Source organism: Oncorhynchus keta, chromosome 27 (genome assembly GCF_023373465.1).
Source record: "Oncorhynchus keta strain PuntledgeMale-10-30-2019 chromosome 27, Oket_V2, whole genome shotgun sequence".
NCBI classification, from domain to species: domain Eukaryota; kingdom Metazoa; phylum Chordata; class Actinopteri; order Salmoniformes; family Salmonidae; genus Oncorhynchus; species Oncorhynchus keta.
The window spans coordinates 20,120,987-20,148,690 of NC_068447.1; the positions used below are offsets into that span (position 1 = coordinate 20,120,987).

The following is a 27,704-nucleotide window of genomic DNA, read 5'->3' on the forward strand; positions in this document are numbered from 1 at the left end:
TCCAGCAGCATCTGATCAACATGCTCTTATCCCGTGTGGTATTGTGGGTTTGGAAGACAGGCTGCTCATTTGATGATATTGAAATCACAGCTCTTTCTCGCAACTGATCTGGGCTTGATAGGAATTCTATTGCAGAACGGTGGTGCAACAATGATAATAGTAAACCATGGACTGTCTCAAATGATATCCTAAAGTAGTGCACTATATAGGTAATAGGATATCATTATTTCAGGAGGGGGCAAAGGGGGCAATGTTAAAGAACATTCATATAGAGATGTCTTGTGCAGAATAGCCATTCTGTCATAGATATTGCCAGCTCTATACATTACATTTCCTTCTGTAACATTGTATGTTGGACTCCAGTGAGTAAACCCCAAGTTTATCAATACCAAGCCAGGCTTGTCTGTCAGTACTGATGAACATACTGTAGGATCAGCTACAATTTAATAACTGTAGCCAGGATCATTATCAGAAATGAACACACACTGCACCTCATCTCTTCGCTTGAAGACAACTAAAGTCATTTGATTTATGGGAACAGTTCTTCCTTTTAATGCAATGCAGCCCCTCCGACAGGGAATGGAAGAGCCATACCTGGCATTCGAGTTGGTTGGGGCCTATTGTGGTGGCGTAATGGATACCACTGAAAAAGAGTCCACCTCTTTGTAGATAATTCTGTGTCTTTGTATAGGAAAGTGGGGGAAAAGCTTTTTGTATTTCAATTCATTTTGTGTCCTCTGTAGTCCCCATCACATGTGACTCAATTATGTTATCCTATTTGTCCAAACGTGTAAATATAAGTTTTGTTAATAAAAACAATGTGTACTTTTAATCATTTTCATTGTGATTTATTTGTTTTAGGGATTATTCTAATTTTGTGCAAATATTCTAACTGTAATCTGTGATGTGCAGTTGGACAGATTTAACTTGCTCTTCCAATTGATCACTGTAAACATCAATACTGACAAAACACTGGATATTGCATCTGTTTTTATTGGTTATATATATATATAATATATTATAGCCAACACGAGGCCATTTTAATTTGAGGGTATTTTGAGCAGGGCAAATCAACGGTTTTAACGTGGGTCAGACCTGGCATCCAACATCCAGGGAACATTTTCAGAATGTTCTCACAGCACCTATAAAATAATGTGAGCTGCTCCAAGGGGTTCTAGAATCTTTCTTCATTTGTCGAAGGTAAACAAAAGCCTAAAAGGGAAACAAGGAAATTGTGTATTGTTTCTCAGAGTATTAGGGATACTATAGGATAAGTGTGTCATACATATTCACAGAGGTCTCGTACTTGAGTGTGTGTCTTTCAGGACATGAATGCTCGGACACTGCCTCTGATGGTGGCTCTGCAGATGGGGCAGTGACGCAGGCTGGCAGCACAGTCGCTACACACCACCAGGTGACCACAGGGGATGAAGACAATGGAAACCCGCTTGTCCATACACACCTTACATGTCCGCTCCTCCTGCAGCTGACGCAGGAGCTCATCAGGGGTGGGGTCGCCCACTGCTGAAATACACACAGGAGTGTTGGTGTTTGTGTGTGTGTGGGCGAGTGTGTGTGTGTGTGTGTGAAATACACATGACCTTTTTCTCTGATGGGTGCCTGTGTCCTGACCCCTCCTGCACTGAGCCCATGCCTCTCCACCAGCCCTGATAGGGACAGAAAACACCAATAGTAAAGGGTGAGACATGGTTACTCACAGTAACATCATCTAAACTAATAATTTGTAAAAATCATTGTAATGGGTTTAAACACTGTTTCCCATGCTTGTTCAATGAACCATAAACAACATATCCAGGGTCCCTGCTCACCTGCGTGAACGTGCTTAGGCATGCTGCAAAGAGGCATGGGGACTGCAAATGTGGCCAGGGCAATAAATTGCAATGCCCGTACTGTGAGATGCCTAAGACAGCACTACATGGAGACAGGACGGACAGCTGACTGGCCACGCAGTGGCAGACCACGTGTAACAACACCGAAACACGATCGGTACATCCGAACATCACACCTGCGGGACAGGTACAGGATGGCAACAACAACTGCCCGAGTTACACCAGGATTGCGTAATCCCTCCATCAGTGCTCAGACTGTCCACAATAGGAGGCTGGACTGAGGGCTTGTAGGCCTGTTGTAAAGCAGGTCCTCACCAGACATCACTGGCAACAACGTTGCCTATGGGCACAAACCCACCGTCGCTGGACCAGACCGGCAAAAAGTGCTCTTCACTGACGAGTCGTGATTTTGTCTCACCAGGGGTGATGGTCGGATTTGCGTTTATCGTCAAAGGAATGAGCGTTACACCGAGGCCTGTACTCTGGAGCGGGATCGATTTGGAGGTGGAGTTTCTGTCATGGTCTGGGGTGGTGTGTCACAGCATCATCAGACTGAACTTGTTGTCATTGCAGGCAATCTCAATGCTGTGCGTTACAGGGAAGACATCCTCCTCATGCTCATGCTCATCCTGACATGACCCTCCAGCATGACAATGCCACCAGCCATACCTCTTGTTCTGTGTGTGATTACCTGCAAGACAGGAATGTCAGTTGTCTACTATGGGCAGCGAAGAGCCCGGATCTCAGAATGGTGCACGTCTGGGACCTGTTGGATTGGAGGGTGAGGGCTAGGGCCATTCCCCCCAGAAATGTCCAGGAACTTGCAGGTGCCTTGGTGGAAGAGTGGTGTAACATCTCACAGCAAGAATTGGCAAATTTGGTGCAGTCCATGAGGAGGGGATGCACTGTAGTACTTAATGCAGCTGGTGGCCACACCAGATACTGTTACTTATGATTTTGCCCCCCCCCACACACACATTATTTAATTGTGGAACTTGTTCAGTTTGTCTCAATTGTTGAATCGTATGTTCATACAAATATTTACACTTGTTATGTTTGCTGAAAATAAACGCAGTTGACATTGAGAAGACGCTTCTTTTTTTGCTGAGTTTATTTACATGTTTAACGAGAGTCTCCATTTGTTGTTTCTCAGTGTCAATCCAGTCATTTCAGATGAACAAGAATATCAAAGGGTTGTGTTAAAATATGAACGTGGTCAACATCAGAGTTAAAGATACCAACGTTAGTCCAGCAGGCTATTTTTAGGACTCCCCCAGGGGTCAAATTGTAATTAGAGCCCTGTAGGTTGTAAGTTCAAGTAATGTGAGCCCTTAGCCTTTACCTAGCCCATAACAATAACAATCCGCTGGTCCCTACCTCCAAACAAGTATCTATGGGTAGAGGCAGTGGGTTCTGTCAGACAAGGCAAATGTTTAGGGATTGACCCCTGTGAGCTGTACCCAGGCACGTGCTGCTACTGTACTATCAGCCTGGTAGTGGATGAAGTGAATCCCCTCCCCTTACAGTGTTAAGTGCTTTGAACATCAGAAAAGTTCTATGTAAATCCAAGCCATTATCATTAATATAATCACCATTCTTACTCTGACCTCTGCTCTGCGGCCTCCTGGTCCGGTCCTCCTCCTCAGCTGCCAGTATGTCAGTGACCAGGCCAGACACGGAGGTGTAGTGCTGGCCGTTCAGCAGGTACTTGGTCTGGACCAGACTCTCCACCAGGTCAGCCTCAAACCCCATCTGGAGCACGGTCTGGATCACAGGAGACAACATGGCCGAGGGTACGCCCAGACCACCCACCACATCTGACAGAGGGGAGGACAGGGAGGTACGGGGAGAGAGAAAAAACAAAACAGGTATTAGGTGGGAAGTTGGGAAAGAGACTGTTATATAGAGTTTCACTGAAAACCAACAGCACTGCATTTTTATTCAGCGTTACCAAGACGATGTGTCTCTCCTTGAGATATGGAAAACCAGACATTTTTCCTCTCTTGTATTCAGTACAACTAAAAAAAGATGATAGGCAGATTCAGCAACAGTATGTGATGCTATTGTGCTAGCATTTTATAATTTGATAAAAGGCACAGTAGAGAGAGCAGTACCCCAGGGTGTGGGAGTGGAGAGAGCAGTACCCCAGGGTGTGGGAGTGGAGAGAGCAGTACCCCAGGGTGTGGGAGTGGAGAGAGCAGTACCCCAGGGTGTGGGAGTGGAGAGAGCAGTACCCCAGGGTGTGGGAGTGGAGAGAGCAGTACCCCAGGGTGTGGGAGTGGAGAGAGCAGTACCCCAGGGTGTGGGAGTGGAGAGAGCAGTACCCCAGGGTGTGGGAGTGGAGAGAGCAGTACCCCAGGGTGTGGGAGTGGAGAGAGCAGTACCCCAGGGTGTGGGAGTGGAGAGAGCAGTACCCCAGGGTGTGGGAGTGGAGAGAGCAGTACCCCAGGGTGTGGGAGTGGAGAGAGCAGTACTCCAGGGTGTGGGAGTGGAGAGAGCAGTACCCCAGGGTGTGGGAGTGGAGAGAGCAGTACCCCAGGGTGTGGGAGTGGAGAGAGCAGTACCCCAGGTTGTGGGAGTGGAGAGAGCAGTACTCCAGGGTGTGGGAGTGGAGAGAGCAGTACCCCAGGGTGTGGGAGTGGAGAGAGCAGTACCCCAGGGTGTGGGAGTGGAGAGAGCAGTACCCCAGGGTGTGGGAGTGGAGAGAGCAGTACCCCAGGGTGTGGGAGTGGGCAAAGAAGAGGCAACCAAAAGCCCCGCATCACCTCTCTGACACACATTAAACCACATAAACAAATTGAGTTCTGATAAATACAGAGAAAAGCACCACTGAGGGATACATCTGTTTCTCTGACTGTCCTCTAAAACAGCTGAAACGGACAGTATTTGTAATTCTCTCGCTACACACACACGTTTAAGTGCCCACTTATGTAATACATCCTCTTAGTCTGTATCCAGGGGAAAGCAGTGTATTGGTTTCCAAGGCAATCCATATTTATTGTGTTTGTTCAGCACAGGTTAAAACGTGGGGCGGATCACCCATTGATGCCATTTAGGGAGGCGGGGGTCAAGAGAATGAAGTGGATGTAATATAAGTTTCAATGTTTTCATTTGTATCCTGGGACTCACCATTTTCTGAGTTGATTTCTCTGGACACCGGAGTCTGTGATACACCCTGGAAAACAAATCAACACTAGGGATCTATTCATTCTCTAACACACTGTAGTGACCACAACAGTTATGTTGGCACACTACAAATATACAAATGATCCTGGCTTTTGGTAGGACAGTGGAGGACAGTGAAGCACAACAGTGAAGGATGAATGTTAGGGATTAAGGTACTTACCACAGTCTCTCTATTGAAGTGAGTATCCTGGGTGTTGCTGACGTAGTCTCGCCCTCTCGTCTGGATCAGGAAGTCACATCTGAGGAATGAAAGAGAAAGTTGACACAGCAGAACCGTGGACACAGAGTCAAAGGCATTACATTTTGCATTTTGACAGTTTGTGTGTTACCGTGGGAACCACTTGGCGTGCTCCTGCCAGGGGTCATCTCCAGGTTCCCAGTTCCTCAGCCCTCCATCACAGTAGAAACATTTCACGTTGTCACCGTGTCCTAGGAGGGACATAATATTTCGTCTATCATAGCACTTCTGACAGACTTTACATGAAGATTAGACACACTAAAAAACACACACATGCATACAGTACACACAGACAGCAAGCAGTGTGTGTTTGCTGTCCGTGTACACACACACACACAGGCAAATTTAGGTATAGGCGACAATGGCAGCCGACCGGGGCGGCATCTTGTTGGGGACAGCACGGGGCGCCCACACAAACAAAATTGGATTGCTGACATTTGCAGGATCGGTTTTCTATCGCTCATTTGCATTATCATGTCACCGCGTGGGACTGTGAGTCAAATAGCCTTGTCGGAGAGGGGGCCTTGATTCTAGTTTGTGACATAGGCAGGCTACTACCTGGGAAGGTCTTTTGTATATATTTGTATAGTTTTAAATGTTATGATTATTTATTTGTATTGTTCCAAATATCTGAATAAAAATGACAGTTAGTGCAGAATGGTGCTTTGTTTTGGGGGGGCGCAAGTTAGAACCGCCACTGCAAACACAATGACACAAATGATCACATTAATACACACAAGCAGACACCCCAACATTCCTGCTGTGAGAATGTGGATTGTGTTATTGCATTTCCAAAACTGAATTTCAAACAAAGGAAAAGTTGTTTCTGATTCGCTCTCAGTCGTTTATGTTCTAAGATTGAATGAACACAACAGTCTAACCATAACAGTGATGTTTTCCTTTACGCAGTCCCAGTCCTGTCCAGCTTTTTCTGTCTACAAACACATGACTCAGCGTGGCTATTGTCCCACACACAAAGACTGGAACCTGCTATTTCTGAATATCCAATTGCCAATTTCTAATTGCCAAGGCGTGCGTAATTTTTCCAATAGCTTCACTAAACATGGGAACTAAAAGAAAGAAGCAAGTTATAAAATGTTCCCAACATAATTTAGAAAAGTGGAAATACACAACACACACTGATGTCACAATAGGATTTCTCTCTCACCATCAACAAATACTATTGCGCACCTGTGTAGAAGAATCCTGCCCTCGACAGAACATCGGGCTGGACCGCCGCACCGGTGGGCCAGTTGTGGAAGGTGGTGAGACGGGATTCCTCTGACTCCATCTCGGGGTAAACAGCCTGCCCGGCCGCCCCCTGGTCGTCCACAGTCATCCTCTGGAGCTGGCTCAACAGCTGACCGTCCACGGAGTCAGAAGGGGACCCGGGAACGACATACAGTGGGATATTCCCAACGGCTCTACCCATTACCAAACTACAAGTGGGGAAGTGTCTCTTGTGTTCGACGATCGGACTGTCCCCATGGACCCAATACCTCAGGATCCCTCCACAACAGAAGCACTTGACCTTATCATCGGGCCCCAGAAAAAAGAAGCCCGCTCTGGCTAGGTTGGTCGCGTTGACCGGTGCATCGTCCGGCCAGTTTTCAAAAGTTCGAAGCCTCTCCTCCTCGCCTCGCATCTGGGGCGTCTCCAGAATATACATCATCTCGCTCCTGTCATCCGTCATGCTGGGGGTTGTGGTCTCTTCTTTTTCCTTCGGTCCTGTGGCAGTCATCCCTGTTCCGTTCCATAGTGGACTGTGCAGATGGGAGCGCGAAGCGCGCAGTGCTGAACATATATTCCCTGCAGCTGTAAGCACGGCTTGCGCAGTAGCCCACATCAGGCAGCGTTCCAGAACTCACTCACTAGATGCCAGAAGGCAGTCCCATGCGGTCAAAACATAGAGATAGATAGAGGAACCATCTGTATATCTGTGACAGCATAGGTAGCGCCATTGAGGCTACAACCCATAAGAATCCCCACACAGTTGACTAGTTTGACCACTTTAACATTTCGGAAGCCCTCTATGGCGCTGCCCATGCTATATTGATCTTTTGGTCAATAGAGGCCTCTGTCATTCTCTTTTCCAGACTGTTTGACGGGGAGAAGAGAAGAGAGAAGAGAAGAAGAGAAGTGCATTAGTGAGACGTGTCCAACCCGGAATCCACCAAGTTTAATTTGATAAACCTACACATTAAATAATGTATATTTATTGCTGCAGATTTTGCACAATGATCGCGAATGTAACCAGTCTCACAATGAACACTGAACAAAAATATAAATGCAACATGTAAAGTGTTGGTCCAATGTTTCATGAGCTGAAATAAAAGATCCCAGAAAAGTTCTACATACACAAAAAGCATATTTCTCTCAATTGTTTTCCACAAATTTGTTTACATCCCTGTTCGTGCCATTTCTACTTTGGCAAGATAATCTACCTGACAGGTCTGGCATATCAAGAAGCTTATTAAACAGCATGATCATTACACAGGTGCACCTTGTGCATGGGAACATTAAAAGGTCCAACCAGCCTCACAACCGCAGACCACTTGTAACCATGCCTGCCCAGGACCTCCACATCTGTCTTCTTCACATCTGTCTTCTTCACCTGCGGGATTGACTGAGACCATCCACCCAGACAGCTGATGAAACTGTGGTTTTGCACAACCAAAGAATTGCTGCACAAACTGTCAGAATCAGTCTTAGGGATGCTCATCTGCGTGCTCGTCGTCCTCACCAGGGTCTTGACCTGACTGCAGTTTGGCAATGTAAACTAATTCAGTTGGCAAATGCTCACCTTCGATGGCCACTGGTAAGCTGGAGAAGTGTGCTCTTCACAGATGAATCCCGGTTTCAACTGTACCGGGCAGATGGCAGACAGTGTGTATGGCGTTATGTGGATGAGTGGTTTGCTGATGTCAACGTTGTGAACAGAGTGCCCCATGGTGGCAGTGAGGTTATGGGATGGGCAGGCATAAGCTACGGACAATGAATACAATTGCATTTTATCGATGGCAATTTGAATGCACAGAGATACCTTGATGAGATCCCGTGGTCCATTGTCATGCCATTTATCCACCTCATGTTTCAGCATGATGCACAGCCCCACGTCACAAGGATCTGTAAACAATTCCTGGAAGCTGAACATTTCCCCATTTTTTTTTATGGCCTAAATACTCACCAGACAAGTCACCTATTGAGCATGTTTGGTATCCTCTGGATCGACATGTACGACAGCGTGTTCCAGTTCCCGACATTATCCAGCAACTTCACACAGCCATTGAAGAGGAGTGGGACAACATTCCACAGGCCACAATCAATATCCTGATCTACTCTATGTGAAGGAGATGTGTAGCGTTGCATGATGGTCCCACCAGATACTGACTGGTTGTCTGATCCACACCTCTACCTTTTTTAAGGTATCAAACCAATACCAACTGTACATACCTTTGTGTGCCTCCTCATCAGTATACCTGCAGGCAAACTCACACACAAAAGTGAGCCGTTCAGCCATCTGTGCCCAACTACTGATTGACAATGTGTTCCCTTACTGCCTTAGAGAGAGGAGAAGAGGGAAAGGGAGACTATGAGTAGAAGACCAATGAGCCTTCTTCAAGGAGGTGGTTAAGGCATATTAGGCCTATACATTAATATAAAATATATCCAGGATTTATAGCCGGGGTCACTGTAACCCCCCAGATTTTTGTTGTTAGAGTCTTAGGCATAAACCTCATGATATTTATTTCTACAGTTTGCATAGCTCATGATGGAATTTCAGTAAGCATTTCACTGTAAGGTCTACACATGTTGTATTTAGACAAGTAACATTTGATTTGAATGATAAACATCTTCCCTGGCCTTGCCTACATGTCTTACACATCCAATGTAAATCTGTTAGGCAAGGGATTTTATCTGGATAGCCTAATATTTATTTCGGCATGATTTAGGCCTAGGAAAAATATTGTCTTTGTAGCCTTTAGTATAGGCCTACATCCCTGTGTCTGAATGGGACTTCTACATGTCTGGTGTCTCACAACAACAGCAACATTTGACTATTTATTGAAATTACTGTCCCTCATTGTACCATGCATCGTACCTGTTTTGCATAAACTTCCCATAAACTGTCACTAGACTCATTCTAACCTGCCAACACTGGTCCATGCAGGGCCACTCACTTTTTTTGTTTTGTTTTTGTTTTTGTGTTTGATTATTTTAAATGTTTTAATTAACAACAAATCAATACAGAAAGTACATGAGGGAGCACAAGTACATACAGACTACATACACTGGACAATCGAGCTGGGGGTAAAATATCACATTACAATTACACAAGGACCTTAAGGGACATACATACACTTACAATTCTAACAGCTTTTTTGTTAGTTGAGTATTTAACTGTCTTAAAATACAGTTCAATTTATTTTCGTGCATATGAAATTTGGCCAAAAGAATAATGAAATGAATTACATAAAAATGTTTCAGCTTATTTCTATCATATGTAAAGAACCCAAGCAGTACATCTCTCCACAATAGTGTAATATCTTCATAAATGTGGTCAATTATAAATCTACTGATGTCTTGCCACAGTTTTTTTGTTACATGAATACAATGTCAAAAAAGATGCAACACTGTTTCTGGGTGGTCATTACAAAAGGAGCTATTTGAGTTGATGTTTTCCTTAAACTTCTTCATATAGTGGTTGGCAGGATTATATTTATGAATAATTTTAAAGGAAACTTCCTTAATTTTGTTAACAAGTAGGTATGTGTGTGGCAACATCCAAACTTTTTTCCAACAGATATTATCAATAAATCCATTCCAATAAGTCATGACATAAGGTATACAACATCCTGCTGAAACAAGGATCGTATCGCTCTGTTGTTGAATGGACCAAAAGAGAAACAAATCTTTCCTATTGATGAGTCAACAGGGTCAATAGAAGGTAGGCTCTGAGGGTCAGGTCTTGACACGTTCCTGAATAACAGAGCAACACCTGAGGGAATGGCGTCTAAAATAATTTCAAAATCTTTAGGTGTTACAGGGACCTTGTAAAGTGATAAGAATTCCTTATAACTGAGTAAAAGACAATCTGCATTTACCAGTTGGCTCACCAATAGGATATTATTTCGGAACCAATATTCTAAAAACAAAGACGTATTTTTATACAATATATCCCGATTATTCCATATATAATATCTGTGTGGAGAAAAATGGTGTTTATAAATTCAGGACCATGACAAGAAAACCTGCCGATGAAAAGCAGAAAGTTTCACTGGAATTTTGTCAATATTATAATTACAAAACAACATGAAGGCCACCAAAAGTAGAGATGAGACATGATGAGGAATAAAATTCCAGATAGAGGTGGGTCGTCTTAGGAATTGTTTTATCCAATTGATCTTAAAAGTATTATTTAAAGTAGTAAAGTCCAGATAGTCCACCATTCTCATTAGTGTTCATTACAACAGTTTTCCTAATGTAATGGGTACGGTTTCTCCACAGAAAGTTGAAAAGCATCTGGTCTATCTCCTTGCTTATTTTACTGTCAAGATATAAAGATAGTACACCATATGTTAGTCTAGAGATACCTTCAGTCTTTGGTTATTAGGACTCTACCTTTTAAAGATAAGTCCCTTTGTAACCATTGATTTAGCTTCTTCTGCGTATTTTTAATAAGAGGGTTAAAATTTAGTAAGCCTCTAGACTTCTGATCCTTTGTAATGGTTATGCCTAAATATGTAAGTTCTTCTTTTACTGGAATACCATAATATGAAGGTGTCACACATTCTTTGACAGCTATGAGTTCATATTTATTAATGTTAAGATATAGACCAGACGCTTTGGAAAAGGATTGGAATCACATTGATCGATATGGGAATTTGCTTAGCATCTTTCAGAGAAAGTGTAGTATCATCAGCCAGCTGGCTTATAATCATTTCTTTACCAGCTATGGAAATACCTTGTACAGGGCTATTATTTAAAGAATTTGCAAGAAGTTGGGTGATTAATAAAAATAGGTACGGAGAGATAGGACAACCTTGCCTAATTCCTCTCTTTAACTCAAATCTAGGTGAGGTGCCACATTTCAATTTAATAGAGCTGTTACCATTTGCATAGAGAGTCTTAATAGCCTTGCAGAAAAAAATCCCAGAAGCCAAGTCTCTCAAGGGAGTGGAAGAGAAAGTGATGCTCTACTGTGTCAAATTCTTTATAAAAATCTAAAAAATAATATGAAGCTATCCTCAGTTATTAGGTCTGAGGAGTCAAGTATGTCTAATACTAGTCTGACATTGTTAGAAATATGTCTGTTCCTCATGAAGCCAGACTGTGTTTCATCAATGATTGCATCCAGGACTTCTTTAATTATTTTTGCAAGTAGCAAGGTCATTATTATAGGTCATTATTAAGAAGACAAATTGGACGCCAGTTATCGATGAGCAGCACTTCTTTTTGAGGCTTAGGTATCAGTGTTATTAACCCCTGACTCATTGTAGGAGGGAGAATATTGTTTATAATACTCTCTAAAAAATACTTTAAATAGGAAGGGAGCTGCTTGTTCAGAAAATAATTTGTAAAATTCTGATGTAATTCCATCAACACCTGGTGATTTATTGTTCTTTAGATGTTTGATAGACTCTATAATCTCTTCAACTTTGATGGGTTCATCGCACTGTTTAGATTCTATATCACTGTAGAGTGAACATTATTCAGTGAGTTAAAAAACATATCTGTGGATTTCTCACAGTACGTAGAGCTATATCATTTTCTGTTAAAAAAAATTGCTACAGTATTTAGCAATTCATTTTTGGTCATCTGTAATAACACCATCAATGTTTCATTTATGGATAGTGTTATTTTTAGAGTGAAATTTCTCAAGTCTAAAGAAATAGGATGAATTCTGTTCTCCCTCCTCAATCCATTTTTTCATAGATCTAATAAAGGCTCCTTCTGCTTTTAATGTATGTATATTATCCAGTTTATTTTGTAACTCAATTAGTTCCATCTTCTCCTCCCCCAAGAGGTTGGCTGAGGACCTCTGAGAAAGAGAAGTTATCTTAATGATCACCTTTTCCTCCTCAGCTCTTCTGGTCTTACCTCAAATTTAAAGAGCTCCCAGTTCTTGCAATAAGATTTTGCTTCACAAGCCCTTTCCCAAAAGTGTGAGAGCAGATCTTTAACCGCAAATGTATTTATATCATTATTTAATAATGAGCTATTTAGCTTCCAGTAGGATGCTCTGCCAAGGTTAGTATCAGGGGTAAATATTTTGATATCAATGTAAATGACCCTATGAGGGGAGTAGTACAAATATTTGTAGTAACACACATAAAAGACAACAATCTATTCGGGATTGTCTGTAACCTGTTTTGTTACTCAAAGTGATCTGTCGGCCGGAAACCTCTCTCTCCATATATCAGTAAGATCAAACTTTTCCATAAAAAGTATTCAACCCAAATTCTGATTGGTTGGTCTACCAGGGGGCCATCTATCAGTTGAATTATCTATAGTAATGTTAAAGACCCCTCCTATCAATAATAACGAATTGTGACATTTAGATAACCAATGAAGTATACGTTTCTCTGTAGATTCAAGCAGTTCATCATTCTCATGTTTGGTGTTGTACCCGTAGAAGTTTACAGTAATGAGTAACTGTAACTGATCATAAGACAAATAAAGTGACCAAAGGGGTCACATTCCGAGTGTAGAATATTACCACCAAAGGTATTTTTCATTGTTGTGACACCAGCGGATCAGATCCATGGGAAAGCCAAATATCGTTGCCCCACTGTGTGCAGGGCCACTCACCTTTCAAGAAACCCAGTGTCGTTGTCGTAAAGCTCAGTCGAGAACCCGGATGGAACCAATGGGATAGAACAGCCATTGGGGGAAGTGCTGCACGCTAACTGTGGAGGGATCTCTGGAGTGAAAAAAAATACGTAAAAGATTTAACTGTGGACAGATTGTACCGGATCCAAAAACAATATTCTGTGGAGATCTAGAAATATTATCCCGAATTATTTAAGCTTGGACATTGAATCCGAGCAGACCGGATAAGATACTTGCACTGTGGGAGTTGATCTGGGGATACAAGCAGTGGAAAAACACTTTAGCTAGCCTAGCCAGCTAACTGAGCTAGGAACCATCGAAAACCGGAGCATCAGATACACTGACCTGCTAGGCTCCGTGCGAATCCAGGGACTTGCTTAATGAATTATGTCTGCCACAAGCATTGACCCTCAGGTAACGTTAGGCAGGACGATGCATGTCGCCGTGCAGTAAATATGTTAGCTAGCAAATTAACCTTACTTAGCCAGGTAACGTTAGCTACGTTTCAAACTAATTTAATTGTGCCAGGCGGTTTGTTGGCAAGCTAACTAACCGGTTTGTTCAAACGAAGGACGTTTTGCGACGACATATTTGCATAGTTTTACTGTACGATGTTTGAGGGAAAACAAGTAGCTAACGTTAACGTTAAGCAAACTATTTGCTAGCGAAGTAATGTTGGCTAGGTAGCTAACATCTTGCTAACCTGCTAGCTAGCCAACTCTTGTTTAGAAATCAGGGGTTAACTAACCTGATAAGCTAATATTTAAATGGATCATTGGTTAACGTTAGCTAGTTAGTTGGCTAAATGGGCGTAGCTAGTTAGTAAGTTAACTAGCTATCTTGCAACGTTACATCGTTGCTTGATGATCTTGTTAGTCATATTTAAGCTATGCGTTTAGCCAAAAAGCTAGCTGATCAGCTCACTGCTGGGATTTTCCCATGGTGTTACGTAGCTAGCTAGCCAGAACTTTTAGCTAGCCAATGTTAGTCTGATCATGGTGAGACACTTGTCAGCTAGTTAACTAGCTAGCCAGCGGATAGGCCCAGTTAGCTAGGTAGGTAATGTATGGTGAAGCTCCCTTTGGCTAACATGCATGTTTTCTTTTATTCCCGGCGTGATCCAATGGGGATGCAGAGATCAAAGGGACAAGCATCTAAAGGTAAGAATCATTGCATTTCACATAGCTAACACGTATCTATCAAATAGGCCTATCTATACCCAAAAGAAAAACAGCCGTATATTTAGCTGCAGTTTTAGGGGGTGGGGGGGGGGGTTCTACCTAGCTAGAACCTAAAAGGGGTCTTTGGCTGTCCCGGTGAGAACTTTTTGTAGAATCCCTTTGAGTTAGCCCAATAATGGACTATCAGAGCCTAACGTTATCCTTACATGTTATGTTAGGAAAAGCGAATTGGTTCTGACAGCAAAATTATAATTGTGAATCGATTCTCAATTGCGGTATGGTTCTAGAAACATCAAGCCCTCTACTTTCATATTACATCAAAAATAAATTCACAAATGCAAAATATATACTTACTGTAGGCCTATGCTGCTTTAACAGTTGCAGCCCACAGTATTTGTAGTGCTGAGCAATTAGTGCTTTGAGTTCGGTTTAGTGTCGATTATTAAAAAAGAATCACGGATATACGTTTGAATTATTACTGTAAACAATAAATGCACAATGCATTAAGTGGGTTGAATGCTATAACATGTAATGTAGAACAATTAATAAAGGACCGTTGATGGTAGTGACTTCTCTTTACTACTAATTTAAGCAATAAGGCCCGAGGAGGTGTGGTATGTGGCAAATATACCACGGATAAGGGCTGTTCTTAGGCATGACGCAGCGTGGTGTATTGGCTGATTACCAAAGTAATTAGAGCAGTAAAAATGTTTTGTCATACCCGTGGTATACGATCTGATATACCACGGCTGTCAGCCAATCAGCATTCAGGGCTCGAACCACCCAGTTTATAATAGATCTTATACCACAGCATTGTTGAAGACTCGTTTCTGATTTGCATAAAGGGCATTTTAAACTAGATAATGGGACAGTTGGAAAATATATTGGGACAGTTGGAAAAGATATGGTAGTGACTTCCCGTTACTGCTTATCACTTATTACAAACTGGGGGGTTTGAGCCCTGAATGCTGATTGGCTGACAGTCGTGGTATATCAGACCATATACCACAGGTATGACAACATTTTTACTTCTCCAATTATGTTGGCAACCAGTTGATAATAGCAATAAGGCACCTCTGGGTTTGTGATATATGGCCTAAATACCACGGCTAAGGGCTGTGTCCAGGCACTCCATTGTATCGTGAATAGGAACAGCCCTTAGCCGTGGTATATTGGCCATATACCATGCCCCTTGGATACTTGTTTCTAATTGGCTAGAAGGGCATGAAAACCAGGTAATGGGACAGTTGGAAAAGATATCGGGATACCTTGCAATCATGACACACAACGCTGTGCGTGGCGCAGCGGTCTACGGCGCACTGCATTTCAGTGTCACTACAGACCCTGGTTCAATCCTAGGCTGTACCACAACCGGCTGTGATCGGGAGTCCCATAGGGTGGTGAACAATAGGCCCAGCGCCGTCCGGGTTTGGACTGGGTAGGCTGTCATTGTAAAATAATAATTTGTTCTTAACTGGCTTGCCTAGTTAAATAAAGGTTAAATAAAAACATGCAGACCTTACTTTCTGCAAAGTTACAAAGGCTAAACCAACAGCTACACAACTGAAATTGGATACATTGTAAACACAGGTCCATCAAGGAAAACTTAGCTAGCATTGATTTGTTTGTGCAGAGACATTTTTTGGAGCATCTGATGACCTAGCACGGTGAGTGATGAACATTAATTTCTCTGGTGCCTACTGTTGCCGTCATGACACACGTGGCGCTATGCTGTCAAATCCTCTCATGTTTCTAGTTTCACCAGCTGTTTTCAGCAACATTTTTTAGACTTTTGTCATATTGGCAGGTTTGCTAGCAACAAACTATTTATCTAGCTTCTAGCCTAGTATTTGATATGCAATGCGATCTCCTCGCAATGAACAGTTTCAAGTGTCCTGATGAGAAGGCAAACTTTTCTTGCTATGACAGGCAACATTGGGCATTATCATGTCATTGTTATGGATTTATCCTACTGAATATCAATAGAAAACAGCTACTTTGCCGTTAATTCTGTCTGCAGAGGTCGTGACTGTGTTAGCCAGCATAGCTGTCTAGCAAGCAAGGGACAACAACGTCGCCACAAGCATAGTAACGGAACATAAAGAACGAACGACTGGGTTGCGTCTATAAATATCAAACGAACGACTGGGTCTCTAGCAACCAAAATATGAGAGACTTAATTTTCTTATAGAAATTAAAACAAAAACAAAATGTTTTTCTTTCTACCGATAAATGCGTGCTTAGTATTTTCTTTGGCAACTGTGGTATAAATGGGATAAACAGCTGAAGCAAACGCAACGGAATCAACTTTGCTGTTATTCTGGCTGCAGCAGTCGCTATCATCCAGAAGGCGAGGTCAGTACAGGTACATTAACGCTGGGACTACGAGACTCTCCAAGCCATCACTAGCTGGTCTACCCAGTACCCTGCCCTGAACTTAGTCAATGTCACTGGCCGGCTACCATCCGGTTACTCAACCCTGCACCCTAGAGGCTGCTATGCTATGTACATAGACATGGAACACTGGTCACTTTAATAATGTTTTTGTACTGTTTTACCCACTTCATATGAATATACTGTATTCTAGTCAAGGTTATCCTATTCAACTATTGCTGAACATAGAATTGTAGATCTTAAGTATTCTTCAGATATACTACATATTCTATCCACATAATGTCTATACATCCCATCATAGATATATCACACACACACAACCAGAGGTCAAAGGTTTGTGGTCACTTAGAAATGTCCTTGTTTTTGAAAGAAAAGCACATGGACAAAAACATTTAAAATGACATCAAATTGCTCAGAAATATAGTTTAGACATTGTAAATTACTATTGAAGCTGGAAACGGATGATTAAAAAAAAGAAGGAATATCTACGTAGGCATACAGAGGCCCATTATCAGAAACCACTCCTGTGTTCCAATAGCATGTTGTTAGCTAGTCCAAGTTTATCATTTTAAAAGGCTAATTGATCATTAGAAAACCCTTTTGCCATTATGTTAGCACAGCTGAAATTGTTGTTCTGATTTAAAGATTCAATAAAACTGGCCTTTAGACTAGTTGAATGTCTGGATCGTCAGTATTTGTGGGTTTTATTACAGGCTCAAAATGGCCAGAAACAAAGAACTTTCTCCTGAAACTCTTCAGTCTATTCTTGTTCTGAGACATAAAGGATATTCCATGCGAGAAATTGCCAAGAAACTGAAGATCCTGTACAACGCTGTGTAATACTCCCTTCACAGAACAGCACAAACCGGCTCTAACCAGAATAGAAAGAGTGGGGGGCCCCGGTGCACAACAGAGCAAGAGGACAAGTACATTAGTGTCTAGTTTGAGAAACGGATGCCTCACAAGTCCTCAACTGGCAGCTTCACTAAATAGTACCCACAAAACACCAGTCTCAACGTCAACAGTGGAGAGGCGACTCCGGAATGCTGGCCTTCTTGGCAGAGTTGCAAAGAAAAAGCCATCTCAGACTGGCCAATAGAAAGAGAAGATTAAGATGGGCAAAAGAACACAGACACTGGACAGAGGAACTCTGCCTAGAAGGCCAGCATCCCGGAGTCACCTCTTTACTATTGACGTTGAGATTGGTGTTTTGCGGGTACTATTTAGTGAAGCTGCCAGTTGACAATGTCTACACTGTATTTCTGATCAATTTGATGTTATTTTAATGGACAAAAAAACAAGGACTTTTCTAAGTGACCCCAAACTTTTTTTGTGTGTGTGTGTTTTATATATATATATCTCACACACACTCCGGCGTCAACGTTGCTCATCCTAATATTTCTTAATTCCATTTTTTTACTTTTAGGTTTGTGTGTATTGTTAGATACTACTGCACTGTTGGAGCTAGGAACAAGCATTTCGCTACAGCCGCAATAACATCTGCTAAATATGTGTATGCAACCAGTAATATTTCATTAGTGACCAGCCGTAGCTAGTTGGTTAGCTAGCAGCAAGCAAGGAATAAGAATGTTGCCACTGAGCATGACAACGGAACATAAAGAACAAACATCTGGGTTGCATAAATATCGAACTAATCAAACGAAGGACTGGATCACGCAACCAAAAGATGAGTACGAATTTGTTTCTAAAAATGAAATAATCAACAAAAATCAGTATTTCTACCGTTTATGTTAGAGGTTGACCGATTTTATGATTTTTCAAAGCCGGTACCGATTTATTGGAGGACCAAAAAAAGACGATGCCAATTTTTATATATATTTGTAATGATGACAATTACAACAATACTGAATGAACAGTGAACACTTTTATTTTAACCTAATATAATACATAAAATAAATTTATTCTCAAATAATTAAATATGTTCAATTTGGTTTAAATAATGCAAAAACACATTGTTGAAGAAAGTAAAAGTGCAATATGTGCTATGTAAAAAAGCTAGCGAGTTCCTTGCTCAGAACATGAGAACATATGAAAGCTGGTGGTTCCTTTTAACATGAGTCTTCAATACTCCCAGTTAAGAAGTTTTAGGTTGCAGTTATTATAGGACTATTTCTCTCTATACCATTTGTATTTCATATACCTCGACGTTTGGATGTTCTTATAGGCACTTTAGTATTGCCAGCCTAATCTCTGGAGTTGATAGGCTTGAAGTCATAAACCGTGGTGTGCTTCAAGCATTGCAAAGAGCTGCTGGCAAATGCAGGAGTGCTGTTAGAATGAATGCTTACGAGCCTTCTGCTGCCTACCACCGCTCAGTCAGACTGCTCTATCAAATATCAAATCATAGACTTAATAATAATAAACACACAGAAATATGAGCCTTTGGTCATTAATATGGTCAAATCCGTAAACTATCATTTCGAAAACAAAACGTTTATTATTTTAGTGAAATACGGAACCATTACGTATTTTTATCGAATGGGTGGCATCCCCAAGTCTAAATATTACTGTTACATTGCACAACCTTCAATGTAATGTCATAATTATGTAAAATTCTGGGAAATTAATTACGTTCTTTGTTAGGAAGAAATGGTCTTCACACAGTTTGCAACGAGCCATGCAGCCAAACTGCTGCATATACCCTGACTCTGCTTAGACATGAACACAAGAGAAGTGACACAATTTCAGGCACCGCATTGATTATATGCAACGCAGGACAAGCTAGTTAACTAGTAATATCATCAACCATGTGTAGTTAACTAGTGATTATGTTAAGATGTTTTTTTTATAAGATAAGTTTCATGCTCGCTAGCAACTTACCATGGCCCCTTGCTGCACTCGCGTAACAGGTGGTCAGCCTGCCACGCAGTCTCCCCGTGGATTGCAATATAATCAGCGTCCAGAAATGCCGATTACCAATTGTTATGAAAACTTAAAATTGGCCCTAATGAATCTGTTGACCTCTAGTTTGTGTGCTTTCACATTGTTTTCTTTGGCAACTCTGGTATCAGTGGGATAAACACTTCTGTTCTGTACATTACCTTGGTAAATGAACTCTACAAAGGGACTCTGCTCCGCCTCGTCCCGCTGCATCGTCCATTATTTCCAAGGTAATGTACAGAACGTTGGCGTTTATCCCCTACTTAACCATTTATTTACTTTAAAATATTTCACTTGTGTATATTGCATTTGTTTTATTTGATGACTTTCATTCCAATTAATCTCAGAGCTGCTGTCTGACAATAACAATTGTAGTGTTCAAAGTAAATAAGACATACTTATGACTCCTGAATAGCAACTATAAATCACTTAGATCATGTATTATCGGGTAGAGAGACCCTCTCGATTGTGCATCTTCTGCCTCTTCTCTCCCTCTCCGTGTCAGCCCCACACAGACTGGATAAGTAGGCACGCAATGGATTATGGTCATTGTACCTAATTACCATGTTTTCTGTGCTAAACTGTTGGAAATTATAACTCTATATTACATCGCACAATGGGCTTGATCCGATTTATCTCTAGAGAAACTGTGTATTGAGTTCACAGAAAAACTCTGAATGAAATGGAATTTAAATAATTGAGCCTACATTGGTAAAATAGTTGTTTAAAAAACCCAAAATAACCAACATTTCGTTTTAATCCCTCTGCACTGTTTTTCAGTGACAACATGTTTGTGGCATCCGTCTTCTGTTTATGAACAGGTGTTCGGAGGGGAACACCTGATAGCTAATTAGAACAGGTTGTCTACTATCTTCCATCTGTTTTCTGTAAACAAGCAGTGTTACATGGAGATATGGCCGTGTAGGAACCCTAACCCTGTAAATGTGTGTAGTAATTAACTTTTTTTTAAATATATATATATATATATATTTTTTAATATTCTTGCTGATGAAAGATGCGTTCCTTATGTTTCCAAAACCGGACCAGAGTAGGTAGCTACTTGGGGTACATTTTTGATCTGCGCTGGTGGTCTCTAGACCCCAGCACACAGTTACAGCTTCACCTCACGGGACACCTATCTGATCTAGATAGTGTCGGCCCAGCTGAAGAGAGTATCTAGCCTGGTACCTTTTGCATGTCAGTTAGCTAAACAATAGTCAACAGCCTATTCTACATTTGTTTGCCATAGATTATTGGTGGAAGTTGTTGTGCACAATTCCAGCTGATTTATTAGCTAACATTTTGCCATACTTTCTGGGTGAGTTGACTTTAACATACAAACTTAGACTGCACACCAGATATTATTCAGAATATATGTATGCAAACCAGCCTCAAATTCTCTACACACGCACATTTTAGTGACTCGCTGATTATTCACTGCTGGTAGGCTGTGACGTTGATTGGTGTTGTGACTAGCCTTTAATTGTGTGTTAGACATTGAGGCAGTCAGGCAGTGACACACAGCACAGGCCTTGACTCATACTGACACTGCTGGAGGGGTGTAGGTCACTGCCTGATTCACTTCCAGGGTACGACGGGTCTCCTAGCATGTGCCAGGTGGCTGTCAGTCATATCACGATGATGCAGGCAGGTTATTTGTGGAGGATGACACCACACGCGCATGCTGAGTGTCAGTGTTAAGGCTGCCTACTAAGCACACTTCCAAATGCCCTTCACTGAACTGACAGTGCATTGCCCCTCACCTGTTATTGTTGAGATAGAAATCATTCCTGATTTTTATTTTTGCCAAAAATCCTAACTCCTGTGTTGTCGTTTCAGTGCAAAATGGTTCGCTGCATCAGAAGGAGACTGTCCACGACAATGACTTCGAGCCGTACCTCACTGGCCAATCAACCCAGGTGCGTGACTGGCCGCAGGTGATAATGCTAACCAGTCTTTCATGGGATAATGTTTACATTTTCTTATTATTCAATTCTGAATTTACATGACGGGGGGGTGGCAGTTTGTGTGTTGAAGCTGCAGTTGGAAGAGTTGGTCTCCATTTGTATCAGACTGATTTTAAGTGATGGGTTATTAAAGCTCTTTATATCAAGGTTTCAGATTTCCCCAACATAGGCTAGGTCCCTCAAATTCAAATCTGGGACTCAAAGCCAGTTCCACAGCCTTTTCCCATGGTTCCCTCTAATTGGGGACTTATTCAGTCCTGGAACACCAGGTGGGTAGAATTATTATCAGGTAGAACAGAAAAGCAGCTGTCCTCAGGACCTGGTATTATTATTTATTATTATTATATATTATTGGTAGGGTAAGAGTTGAATATACCTGGGCTAGGCCTACATTTTCCAGTTGGTTTTCAGTGGATCAAAATTCTCAGATGTTTCCAGAAGAAGAAAGCTCAGGGTCAGGTATTGCATATTAAGATTGAAGTGTCTTGAAAGCCTTAGAAATATGGAATTTCTCTATGCCCAAATGATGCTGACATTATTTCCTCACATGAATCCTAATGGAATGTAATTGTCACCTAGCTTTTCACTTAGTAGAGGGCAAGACGGTTGATATGCAGAAGATGATAGCGTTTTACGTTTTTATTTTTAGTTGCTAAATGTGGCCTTCTAACTTGTACCCTCTATTCTCTTAGTTTTTCATTTAAAATGGATGCCAGAAATATCTCATAACCTTGTTTGTTGAAGGGCGATAGATTGTTTCCAGTGAGGGCCTCATTTTGGTCCTCTCACAGAACAAATCTGCCTTTGCAAAATTACATTTTTGGTATTACTTTCTCATCATTGCCATTATTTTAACCCCCAGTTTTGGCCTTCTGGGTCCATGTTCTTTCCATTTACTAGCGGAGTTTTTTGTGATGAACTGTTTATTAGTGCTGCATAATGTGAAGCAAACACCAAAAGACTAATGAAACAACTTTTTACATAACGGGTATAGATTATTGTAATTGTTCTACCTCCACAGAACAGCAGCTACCAGTCCATGACCGACCCCTACCTGTCCAGCTACTACGCCCCCTCCATTGGCTTCCCCTACCCCCTCAGTGAGGCCCCCTGGTCCACCGGTGGAGACCCCCCAATCCCTTACCTCACCCCCTACGGACCCTTGAGCAATGGAGACCACCACTTCATGCCCGACACCGTGTTTGGCCAGCCTGGAGGGCTTGGCAGCAGCATCTACCCCCACCGCTTTAACTTTTTCCCTGAGAACCCGACCTTCTCCACCTGGGGCACCAGTGGCTCCCAGGGCCAGCAGACTCAGAGCTCAGCCTACGGTGGCAGCTATAGCTACCCTCCCAGCTCCCTGGGTGGCACACTGGTGCCTGACGGCCAGACAGGCTTCCATAGCGACACCCTCAACAAGGCCCCTGGCATGAACAGCCTGGAGCAGGGCATGGTGGGCCTGAAGATCGGTGGTGACCTCACAGGCCAGGGGTCAGGAATCAAGGCTGTGGGCTCTGTGATTGGTGGACCGCCAGTCGTGGCACAGGGGAACGGGGGTACGTCTATCGGTATGCCCCCGCCGAAGCCCGCCTCCTGGGCGGCCATCGCTAGTAAGCCGGCCAAACCCCAGCAGCTGAAGACCAAGGTGAAACCAGGCATGCCCAGCCCTGGGGGAACCCTGCCCCCTCCGCCCATCAAACACAACATGGACATTGGCACTTGGGACAACAAGGGGCCTATGAATAAAGTGGCCCAAGCCCCCATGCAGCAGCAGCAGGCTATGAGCATGCCCCATGGCCACCCCATGCAGCCCCAGACCCCCATGCAGCAGAACCCCATGCAGCCCCCTCCCCAGTCCCTGCTGCAGCAGCAAATGCAGCCCATGGCCTTACACCACCAGCACCCTCCTCAACCCTACCAACACCAGACCCAACCCCCACCTCCCCAGACCCGCTGGGTCGCCCCGCGCAACCGTAACCTTGGATACGGACAAGGAGGGGCCGGCATGGACGGAAGCAGTATGATTGGCATAGTCAGCGGGGGTAATGGCGGTCCCCCTGGTTCTGCCGGTATGGTCCCTGGTGGAGTGGAGAACCACCCGGTGTTGGAGAAGCTGCGTGCCGCCCACAGCTACAACCCCAGGGTGTTTGAGTGGAACCTGAAGAACGGCCGTGTGTTCATCATCAAGAGCTACTCTGAGGACGACATCCACCGTTCCATCAAGTACTCCATCTGGTGCAGCACCGAGCACGGCAACAAGCGCCTGGACGGGGCCTTCCGCAGCCTCAACGGCAAAGGACCCGTTTACCTGCTGTTCAGCGTCAACGGCAGCGGCCACTTCTGCGGCGTGGCCGAGATGCGCTCGTCCGTGGACTACGGGACCAGTGCCGGCGTGTGGGCGCAGGACAAGTGGAAGGGCAAGTTTGACGTGGACTGGCTGTTTGTTAAGGACGTGCCCAACAGCCAGCTGCGCCACATCCGCTTGGAGAACAACGACAACAAGCCGGTGACCAACTCCCGGGACACTCAGGAGGTCCCTCTGGAGAAGGCCAAGCAGGTGATGAAGATCATCGTGGGCTTCAAGCACACCACCTCCATCTTCGACGACTTCTCCCACTATGAGAAGAGGCAGGAGGAAGAGGAGGAGGTACGCAAGGTGTGTTAGATACACTTGTCTTGTTAAATCCTGTCCATCCACTCCTAGGCTTTATGGATGCTAAAGAACCTGCCTCCCAGAAGTGTTTGTTTCAAATACAATCCTTTGTTGTTGGTAAACATTTGATTGACATTAGTTATCATCTTGGTGAATATGAAGATGGAATGTCATTGGTACATAGAACAGGGATCTCAACCCTGTTCCTGGAGTGCTACCCTTTTGGAGCTTTTCACTCCAAACCCAGTTGTAACTAACCTGATTTTTAAGTTTATCAACCAGCTAATTGTTAGCATCGGGTGCTCTAGATTAGGGTTGGAGGGAAAACCTACAGGACGGTAGCTCTCTAGGAACAGGTTTGGAGAGCCCTGATATAGAGCCTATCATTTCATAGCCCTCTTCATAAGGTGTGTGTGTGTGTGTGTGTGTGTGTGTGTGTGTGTGTGTGTGTGTGTGTGTGTGTGTGTGTGTGTGTGTGTGTGTGTGTGTGTGTGTGTGTGTGTGTGTGTGTGTGTGTGTGTGTAACTGACTTCATTTTTCTCTCCTTGTACTCCCGCTGTCAGACCTTTGAGCCGCCTGCACCCATCCAGAACCGTTCTCGGCTGGAACAGGTACATGTCCACTTTCTGTCTTTCAACAGGAATCTGACATTACTGTTATGATGACGAGGGGTGGAAGGAACATTTTGGTCACTGATGTTTCGATTGTGTTTTTCAATGTTATTCATGTCCTTCTCTTGTCTCCCCACAGGAGCGCCAAAACAGGAGTAAACAGCAGTAGAAGACATTTATCCTTGGCTTGATCAACAGTTACACTAGGACATTCGATTTAAGAGACAGAATAATTCAGAAATTATATTTAAAAAAAAAAAAAGTTCTTTTTTTTTTTCTATTTAATCCTGGTGAATTTCTGCCACCACCGTGGAGACTTGCGCTTTCCGGCCCCAGGTACCACCCATCACCTCTTGTGCAGGGATAACAAGCTGAGTTCATGTATTACCTAGCCACCACCATCACATTGTTTTAGTTCTGGTTGACTTCGTTTTTTTACATTCTCTCCCATATACTCTTTCTCGTCAGACTGGATTTGTTTTTGACCTCTCCTGGCCCCTCCCTCATAACTCTTCCTGGATTTGTTTTTGACCTCTCCTGGCCCCTCCATAATAACTCTTCCTGGATTTGTTTTTGACCTCTCCTGGCCCCTCCCTAATAACTCTTCCTTGAATTGAATCAGGGTTTGACAGCACCAAGGAGAAGAGAGAATATCTGCCACTTTATATTTCTGTACAATCAGGAACTGCCGTGTCCTGCCCCTGTTTGTCCATTGGGGGGCGGTGTTGTCATCCTTCAGAGGTTTAACTGTGCCAACAGGGTTGGAGGATCCCAAAGGCAAAAAATGTTCGGACTTAGAACTGTGTGTGATAATGAGACTTCAGCGGTTTATCTATTTTTCATTCAAGATCAACAAAGTCTATATTTTATGGCTTACTACTGACAATTTTCAGTTCAGAAAGATGATTTTTCTGGAGCCTTAATATTTTGTTTTCTAGTCATTGATGACTTGTCAAAAGAATCTTTAACTGACAGTGCTGGAGAAATCAGGGATAGTCTGAAGTCAGACGTGGGACATTTCAAAGGAGGAAATGTGTAAAGGCCTCTGGGAAGGAAGTAACTGATGGGTGTCCTCCACGATGATGGAGCTCTCACCATCTGAATTGAAAATGATACTATTTTACATCCTTAACACCCTTCCACTTTGTTTTGATAAATGACATTTGTCTTGAAGAAGTTGTCATTATCAGGAGATTATGTTCACGTACTCAAGCCAGTCTGAGAGAAATGTAGCATTCACCATTTTAAATTAATTATTTTATAGTTGGAATGATGTGCTGTAACTGCTACATATGAATGAATTGTTTCTCTACTTGGAAAAATCACTTGGGTTAATTATCCGTTCATCATAGATCTGTCTTAATCTGTTTTGTTTGACTTTCTTCTCAAAATGTGTTTTCTGTAAATCTCATTTTCTTGTTAATGCTAAGATTTAATGTAGGAGCCTGTAGTCATGGAGATGACCTGAAATGAGCAACTGATTTACTATCAAGAGTAAGAAAACAAATAAGAACTAAATATGGTTTCTGTGTTTTTTGTTGGTCAAAGTCATTGAAAATAAGTCAGTGGTATCAGGAATTATCTATCCATCAAGATTGATTGGTGGTTGAACATTGAATGATAAACAATTATCCCTAATTAAAAGCCCACAATGTGCAATCATGCAGGCTGCAATCACAGTCTGGTAACCTTGATTACATTGTGGTTAAACACTATACAACCCTTTTGAGTAATGGTTGGCACAACGATTTCTTTCCAGTACAGTTCCTTTATTGACAGTACAGCAGTATTTCCTTTGTTCTCTTACTGATCTCAGACATGCTGGATTCCCATTCTGCACAGAGAAACAGGGTATAAACTGTTCTGTGTGCCATTCAGTCCACTCCCTTGTGTTGAAGGTTTATTCTGACTTGAGCATTAAACCTGGAATTCTGTGACATCACAGTGTGTGTGAGCAAGAGAGAGACATGGATGTGAATGCTGTCCCTCACTCTTACTGCACATCAGTGGAGGAGCTATAGGACGACGGGCTCATTGTAGTGGCTGGAATTAAATAACTGGAACGGAGTCCAGCGTGGTTTCAATATGTTTGATATCGTTCTATTGATTCCATTCCAGCCATTACAATGAGCCCGTCCTCCTATAGCTCCTTCCACCAGCCTCCACTGCTGTAGTGTGAACCCGCATCTTTTGTGTTCATGGAGTTGTAACAGCGTTGTTTCTTGCCATGTGCCTGGATCAGTTCCAGACTTGCTGGATGTTTGTGTATCACCACACAGCCCAGTCTCAGATGTTGCGTAGCTGCTCTTTTCCCTGGCCGGTGTAGTGTAGCCCCTGCATGTCTGGAGACATGACCTTTGACTTCGTACAGGGGACGTCCGGGTGCATCTCAATAGTCTAAAGGGGCTTCCTTCCTCTCCTCCATCTGCAGTAATGTGAAAATGGAGTTAAAGCCATATGGGGTGGGTGATTTCTATGGTGTTTTCTTCCACAAGTTGTCTTTCACACCAGTATAGATGAAGGAAAGGAGACAAGTGGAGGAAGCCACTTGAGATTATAGACATTGCTGTTTTTCTTTCGGTCAAGAAGCATGAAATGGATGTGATGCCTATAGTTCAGGACTTACATGCACGTGTCGAGTTGTTTGCTGCAATAGAAGGCCATATGTATGGTTCTAAAATAAAGGATATGTCTATTACACTAAAGGAATAATGACGTGATATAAAACAAATATTAATACAATGAATTATTGTATAGACTTGCAAGTAAACCACTTTAGCTATATCAGTGGGATCAACCTGTAAGGTTTTGAAAGCTCTATCTTGGTTTATTATATTTTTTCCTTTAGAAAAAATCAAGCCTTAATAAACTGTATATTTAGCAACAATCA

General features: G+C 42.8%; 2 protein-coding genes across 14 annotated transcripts; one reads left to right on the forward strand and one right to left on the reverse strand.

The window, feature by feature from the left end:
• Positions 1–977: 977 nt before the first annotated feature.
• On the reverse strand, positions 978–13,201 carry LOC118374559 (baculoviral IAP repeat-containing protein 7-like). Of its 11 annotated transcripts, none has more exons than XM_052481897.1 (10): positions 13,087–13,198; positions 8,728–8,830; positions 6,466–7,371; positions 5,366–5,465; positions 5,197–5,275; positions 4,980–5,025; positions 3,458–3,667; positions 1,602–1,667; positions 1,463–1,521; positions 978–1,212 (listed from the first exon to the last, which is right to left on the reverse strand). In XM_052481897.1, the coding sequence occupies exons 3-10, from the start codon at positions 7,118–7,120 to the stop codon at positions 1,123–1,125; spliced, it is 1,305 nt and encodes a 434-aa protein (XP_052337857.1). In that variant the 5' UTR covers positions 7,121–7,371; positions 8,728–8,830; positions 13,087–13,198; the 3' UTR covers positions 978–1,122. The 11 variants fall into 11 exon arrangements, with proteins under 11 accessions (XP_052337857.1, XP_035616890.1, XP_035616889.1 ...); XM_035760997.1 differs by having other exon boundaries at positions 1,307–1,521; XM_035760996.1 differs by having other exon boundaries at positions 1,307–1,524.
• LOC118374558 (YTH domain-containing family protein 1-like) lies at positions 13,143–27,704 on the forward strand. 3 transcript variants are annotated; one of them, XM_035760986.2, is made up of 6 exons: positions 13,143–13,521; positions 14,243–14,267; positions 21,423–21,520; positions 22,572–24,197; positions 24,767–24,814; positions 24,954–27,704. In XM_035760986.2, the coding sequence occupies exons 1-6, from the start codon at positions 13,495–13,497 to the stop codon at positions 24,981–24,983; spliced, it is 1,854 nt and encodes a 617-aa protein (XP_035616879.1). In that variant the 5' UTR covers positions 13,143–13,494; the 3' UTR covers positions 24,984–27,704. The 3 variants fall into 3 exon arrangements, with proteins under 3 accessions (XP_035616879.1, XP_035616878.1, XP_035616880.1); XM_035760985.2 differs by having other exon boundaries at positions 13,144–13,521; positions 22,572–24,206; XM_035760987.2 differs by having other exon boundaries at positions 13,145–13,521; positions 21,423–21,502; positions 22,572–24,206.

Bases quoted from the DNA above. Each gene is read 5' to 3' on its own strand.
- LOC118374559 (XM_035760992.1), bottom strand. From the start codon at position 7,120: ATGTGGGCTACTGCGCAAGCCGTGCTTACAGCTGCAGGGAATATATGT. The intron at 5,466-6,465 runs GTGCGCAATAGT...TGTCCCTCCTAG, and splicing joins GGCAGGATTCTTCTACACAG to GACACGGTGACAACGTGAAA. The intron at 1,525-1,601 runs GTCATGTGTATT...TGTGTATTTCAG, and splicing joins GGCACCCATCAGAGAAAAAG to CAGTGGGCGACCCCACCCCT.
- LOC118374558 (XM_035760985.2), top strand. From the start codon at position 13,495: ATGTCTGCCACAAGCATTGACCCTCAG. The intron at 24,207-24,766 runs GTGTGTTAGATA...TCCCGCTGTCAG, and splicing joins AAGAGGAGGAGGTACGCAAG to ACCTTTGAGCCGCCTGCACC. The intron at 24,815-24,953 runs GTACATGTCCAC...GTCTCCCCACAG, and splicing joins ACCGTTCTCGGCTGGAACAG to GAGCGCCAAAACAGGAGTAA.